Raw genomic sequence first — 6,332 nt, 5'->3', positions numbered from 1 at the left:
TCCAACCCAAGGGGAAATTTTGGGCTAAATGCTAAATGTTAAACCAATGCCAAATTCCCCCCAAAGTTTAGCCCACAAATCGGAGTGGACTCCACCCAATATTTATCGGAATTTAAATTTTTTTAGATTAAAATGTTCATAAAATTAATTTACGATAGTCTACATACTTATTTATTTTTTTAAATTTAATTTAACAAAAAAAAAAGCCTAAATTCATTCTTTAATAATCCCAGGTTAAAATTTTAGGCTAGAACGATTGAAGCAGAAAAGTTGTTTCTGGGCTAAAAGCTAAATTTTCCGGGCTAAAAAATTTGGTTTTTAGCCCAACCATTGGAGATGGTTTTATGGCCTAAAATTTTAGCCCGGGATTATCAAAGAATGAATTAAGGCTAATTTTTTTTTAAATTAACTTTAAAAAAAAAAAATTATATAGACTATCCTAAATTAATTTTATGAATATTTTAACCTAAAAATATTTAAATTTTGATAAATTTTGAAAAATCACTAAATCAATACATGAAAATCATGATAAACCACATAAACTTAATACAAACGACATTTAATAAACCACATAAACTTAATACAAATGACAATTAATAAACCACATAAACTTAAAAAAAAAAAAAAAAAAAAAAAAAAAAAAAAAGACAATTAATAAGCCACATAAACTTAATACAATCGAAAACTCATAAACTACATAAACTTAATCATGATATCCACCATCTTGACTTGGTGATGGACTTAGGTGATAGTCTTGAGATGAATCATCATCTTGAAATATACTCCTTGTGACATTCCTTCGTAAAATGTCATTTTGCTTACCACATAAGTATTTCTTCCTCTCTGGAGTGTATTTGTCGAGGTCCTCCATCATCAAATTAATTGCAAACCTTTCTTGCTCCCTATCCCTTTCTTCCTTCATGGCTAAACGCATTTGGGCCGATTTTTCTTGCCGACAGCACTGGTTTTCGTTCATTCTTACCATTTTGCTAGCAAATTGTGGATGTATCAGATCTTGGGACTTCCTTTCTCTCTTTGCTTCCTTTTACTTATCTCTACTTGGGAGCCTTGCAAAAGAAGAAGTTGGGGTCATTTGTTCAACACCTTCATTGTCGACAAAATTCACACCTTCATTAACATCATTTTGGGGGTGGGGCTTCACTATGAAATAATCTTCCACATTGTTGGTTCACATTGGTTCCCCACCCTGGACAATCCTTGAGAATGTTCCAAGCATGATGCAACTTAAAAACTTGATTTTTTGGTGTAGTTCTTGTCTTGTAAATTGTCATTACTTTGTCACCCTATGCAACAAATACATAAAAACAATTACTTGCAAAATACTATTATGTACATGACAACTAAAATATCAACAAAGAAACTCACAATTTCTGAGGCGCTCCTTCCACTAGGCATGTCAACCATAGCTCTCTCCAAGCTTTCCTTCCACAAAGTGCATGATTTGTTAATAATCTTCCACCGATTATAAACACCACCAACTTCCCTTCGACCGGCATTGGAGTTTTCATGGAACTTATCAACGATTTTACCCCACAAAACCTTTCTATTTTGATTCGTGCTGACGGGACCATCTTTGCTAACAGAAATCCATGCCAAACATAAAGCAATATCTTTGTCAAAGGTCCAATTACGGCCTCTAACATGCTCTTTTGCCATCTTAAAAATTTTGGAAATGAGAAGAAATGGTAGAAAGAAAATTGGATGAATTGTAGGAGAATAGTGAGTTTTGTGTGGATGTTTGAACAAATACATAGGTATTTATAGAGTTTTAGGTTGAATTTTCCGTTAAATTATTTTAGCCGTTGGATTTAAATTTGGACCGTTAGATTTGATTATATTCGATCTCAACCGTTGGATTCAATAAATATATAAATGTAAAACTAAAAAAATAATAATTTGAACCTGGACCGTTGGATTAACCAACGGCCCATTTAAATCGAGCCGTTGGGCTACTTGATGATCTGACACACGGGGGAAAAACCCCACGTGGGTTTGTTGGATTTCTGAAAGGGCCTAGCACGTGCAGTGCGTAGGCGACTAAGGGATGGGCAGTGGGCTTCGCAGCCCCGGTTTCAGTCTCAGTTGGTGGGGCCCATTTTGCTTTGGGGCATAAAATTGGGCCGATTTTTTACCCCCATATGAGTTTTAGGTTTTAGGTTAATTTTGCGTCATGGGTTGGAGTGGATTTTGGGAGGGAAAAAAAGGGAAATTTTAGGTTTTAGCCCATTATTGGAGATGGTCTAAGGGGTGGAGAAGAGTTTGAACTCGAGATGTAGTGAGTTAAATAGAATGCTTTTACCACCAGAGTAATCTACCACTTGCGTTCTCGAACTTTTTATCACATTTATTTTGATTTTTTTGACATTTATTCTAAATTTTTATCACATTTATTCTGCTCAGATAATTTTCTCACCATGTGAAAGATCTTCTCTTTGAGAGTGACAAATTTTTCTCTCCGTGAGTGAGAGCGGCAACAAAGCCTAGATTTTTTTTTTTTTTTAGCCACCGACACTAATTCTGATTTGGTCAATGGCAACCCCTTCTTCATAATCTATGCTTCCTCTTTCTTTTCCTTTTGTTGATTTTCCCTACTTTCCTTCCTTTTTTCCCTTAACCTTTCCACTCTGACTATCATTGATCTTCTTGCCCCTAGATTCATTCATCACCCATCCATCTTCATGTCCTTTATATGGCTCCCACCGATTCCATCTTCATTTCGATCTGCAATCATTTTTTACCGCAAAATGTTGATGTCTTTAACTGGGAAGGTGCGTAGAGTTCCATTGTTCAAACCGGCTTAGGTAGCCACACCACCCCCTTCTCTATGTCTGCCTTTTTCGCTCGGGTCATTTGTGGTAATCCCACATGCTTCTTTGGTTTGTCTTACTTGGTGGCTGCGATCAGCGAGATGTTATTAGACGGAAAACGAAGTCCATCATCTTTCCATATCTGAGGTACTGGTTCCTAAAAATAGTTGAAGGTGGCGGTTTGTAATTGTTGTGGGGTGTCGTAGCGGCGCTTTCGACGACGACATTGAAAGGAAGTAGATAGGGTTTGCTTTTTGTGTTTTCTCTGTTTCTCTGTTTTGGGCCTAAAGGTTGCTCTAGGGGTCCATTCTTAGATATTGTATTTGGGCCTCTATTTTGTAATTATGTTGTAACTTGCTAATAAAGTAACCTTTGACAATAAATAAATAAATAAATGAGAAAGAGTAAATAACGGGCTAGATTCGATTAATTAGGTGTACAAGTGGAAAGGAAATTGTAAAATTTTTGAGGAAAAGATACGATATGCATAATAGGCCTCGATAAAATCCTTGTCGGGGATTTCAACTCAGTCTAAAGAAAAAAGAACATTCTGCACAAAAGAATACAAACGTCAATTATTCCCAAAATTATAATCAACTCAACCACACTAGGCTTGATTATCTGCAAACAGAGTATAATTTTAAACACATTTAACACTCATTTTTACGTGAAGACAAAATCCACGTGGTAAACAATGAGTGAGGAAGGTAAACCAAATATCATTATGTGACTAATCACCAAATACACCTCTTTTTATTTTGATCCACCATAGTGAATTAATCAAATCGAAAACAACAAACAAAATCAAACCAAGTTGTGTAAAAAGAGAAAAATGATTAGTTATCATTCCCCATCTTTTTCTTTTTCCCCAAAAAATATGTACACAAAATGAGTGAAGTAAAAGAATACATTTCGAAAATTTAATAATCGATGATTGGCTCGCCAATATTCAAATTTCTCTGTATTTTCCAAGGCAAGTTAAAAAGCTTGGCCAAGATAAATTTGAAGACCTTGTTCACATTGATGTTGTGGGTTGCACTTGAGAAGAAAAGGGTCGCCTTTATAGCCTTTGCATAAGCCCTGGCCTGCAAAAAAAATATACCTACTCTTTTATCTTAATATCGAAAAATCCTTCCCTGTACGGATATGTAAAATATAGGATTTCCAATCCTAACAAGAAAAGAAGGAAAATAGATACTCAATAAAATGAGTAAACAGAATTCGATCTCGACGCGGAAAGAAAAGCATGACTTCGATAGATGTCGAGTCTCGCAAGTTACAGGAGAAGGCCCCCCAAGTCTTCGTTACTATTTATTATCCAAAGCATTCTTCTGCTTCACATGACACACTTTGAAAACTAAATTTTCAGCTACCGTAATCGTCAAGGCAATAATATCTAGGACTTGGGTTCCTTTCTTTGGGATACGGCCAATTGTGATGTTTTCATTTTCGGTGAAATGATGTTTTATATAATTGGACTGAAATGAAGGATTCGAACTTGGACCTTTTCAAACGTTAGAAAGAGATACACTCATACACAGTTCAAAAAAAAAAAAAAAAAAAAAAAAAAAAAAATCTAGTCAAGATGATAAGTAAACTCTGTAAGCAGAACCAGAAATTTTAAAAGAAGTGGGCCCCGACACCGAGACGTAATTGGGTGAGATCGGCTCATTTCTACTTGATGTGATGAAAATCCTAAATATTTACATCGGATCACAGTTCATCCTAATCCAAAGATAGCTCCGCCTCTAATCGCAGATTAGTAATTATTAAGGAAAATTAATGAAAAATGTTTGAAAGCTTTGAGTTGTAATGATAATGATAAAATAAAGGGTAAAATGAACCGTACCATGATTAACTTTTTAGTGTAAAAATATGATTTTTCGTTAAAATGAACAGTACCATGGACTTTTTCGTTAAAACTCTCTAATTATTAAGACCAACCCATTCACTATATCAGTTTTGTCTTTCCCTCTAGGTAGTATTAGTTTTGATCAAAATTTGCAGGAAATTTGTATACCTGGGTTACAATTGTCCATTGCAGGTCTGGGGGAAGTCTCACAAAATCATCAAATTTAGTCCCAATTAGTATGGGAATTGCTGTCTGCACGTTAACAAACACACAGTAGGAACTTGACTATTAATTACATAAATAAATATAATTATTGGCTAATTAACTATGGATGTCTCTAATTTTAATTACTCAATTATGATATGTAAAAGATAAACTGTATATAGTACCTGGTTCCATTTTCTTGCTTGACTGTACCATCCAATAACACTACAAGAACACAAAAAGCACCAGTTTCTATTAGTATTATTAACCATAGTGCTAATTGCTAAACAATTTGGGTTAAAATGTTACATATCAGAAGATTATGAGCTGACCTGTTTAGCGTGCGCCTACTAGTAAGATCAAACATGAACAAAATTGCTACTGCATCTTTACAGGCGATTGGAACATGATCTATCGAACTCTGGTTGCCTACAAAGAACGTATAACAACAAATTGAATACATCATACCGTCGAACTGTCTGGTAATAGAACATTTTTCGCGTGTTTATGTGCATACCTCCCACATCCCACATGCTAAACGAAATCCGAGCGCCTTGAACAGTCAATGTTTTATCCATTAAATTTACTCCAGCCATCTGCAGATAGCTATGTTCTTGCTCATGCCCAACATATTTGCTCTTCAAGAACAAAAAGAAAAAGGAGAAAAAATTAATATAATTCATCATTAGTAGCATAACACTCTACCCAACAACCAAATTAACAAGTCATTAAACCATAAATTACTTATATACTTTACCATAAAACTTGTCTTTCCAATCTGGCAATCACCCAGCAAACTGATCTTCAAGCTCACCAAATCCGCATCTGTCTCATACACGTTATGACTACTACTTGTGGGGTTGTCCACCGCCAAAACACCCTCCAAAACTTCTGGTGGCGGCGAGAAAGCTCTGAGGGGCAATCTCCGGTACCTGACCGCCGGTCTCCCTATCGAACAAACAAGAAACCTGTCCCAGATGAATCTGAAAAACTCCCGGATAACCGGAACCCGGTCGACTATGCACCACCTAAAATTAACGTGAACAATTTTTCGACAAAGCTGTGTCATCTTTTGTGGTAATCTTCACGAATAACTGTGACCATGGAATTTGGAATTTGTCATGATTTTTTGTGTTTGGTAATTTGGTAGAAAGTATAAAACGTACGTTATGATCTTTTTGACAAACAAATACAAATGGTAGGAAGGTCGGAAGGCGACTGAGTAGCAGCCTACGGAGGGCGATGATGGACAGTTGACGGGTATTTTATCGTGGATTCTCAAAACGGTCCAAATTGCCGGCTTCTTGACGGGTTTTTGTTTGTGTTTTGGTAAATTTGGGTCTACGGTATAAAATATTGTGTGCGGTTGCGATGGGTGTTATAGTCATATCCGTGGGAAAGGACAAAGTGTTTTGGGTGGGGAAGATAAATTAAATTAAACGTTTTTA

At 35.8% G+C, this 6,332-nt stretch overlaps 1 protein-coding gene across 1 annotated transcript; it reads right to left on the bottom strand.

Moving 5' to 3' along the window:
- Positions 1-3,213: 3,213 nt before the first annotated feature.
- LOC137715941 (septum-promoting GTP-binding protein 1-like) lies at positions 3,214-6,332 on the bottom strand. Its single transcript, XM_068455307.1, has 6 exons — positions 5,642-6,332; positions 5,402-5,522; positions 5,217-5,313; positions 5,070-5,109; positions 4,849-4,932; positions 3,214-3,913 (listed from the first exon to the last, which is right to left on the bottom strand). The coding sequence occupies exons 1-6, from the start codon at positions 5,951-5,953 to the stop codon at positions 3,749-3,751; spliced, it is 819 nt and encodes a 272-aa protein (XP_068311408.1). The 5' UTR covers positions 5,954-6,332; the 3' UTR covers positions 3,214-3,748.

This window comes from Pyrus communis, chromosome 14 (genome assembly GCF_963583255.1).
Source record: "Pyrus communis chromosome 14, drPyrComm1.1, whole genome shotgun sequence".
NCBI classification, from domain to species: domain Eukaryota; kingdom Viridiplantae; phylum Streptophyta; class Magnoliopsida; order Rosales; family Rosaceae; genus Pyrus; species Pyrus communis.
The sequence above is the reverse complement of the archived record's forward strand: the minus strand, read 5'-3'. Positions and strand labels throughout refer to the sequence as shown.

Bases quoted from the DNA above. Each gene is read 5' to 3' on its own strand.
- LOC137715941 (XM_068455307.1), bottom strand. From the start codon at position 5,953: ATGACACAGCTTTGTCGAAAAATTGTTCACGTTAATTTTAGGTGGTGC. The intron at 5,110-5,216 runs GTCAGCTCATAA...GTGTTCTTGTAG, and splicing joins AGTAGGCGCACGCTAAACAG to TGTTATTGGATGGTACAGTC. The intron at 3,914-4,848 runs GTATACAAATTT...TTTTTTTTGCAG, and splicing joins AATGGACAATTGTAACCCAG to GCCAGGGCTTATGCAAAGGC.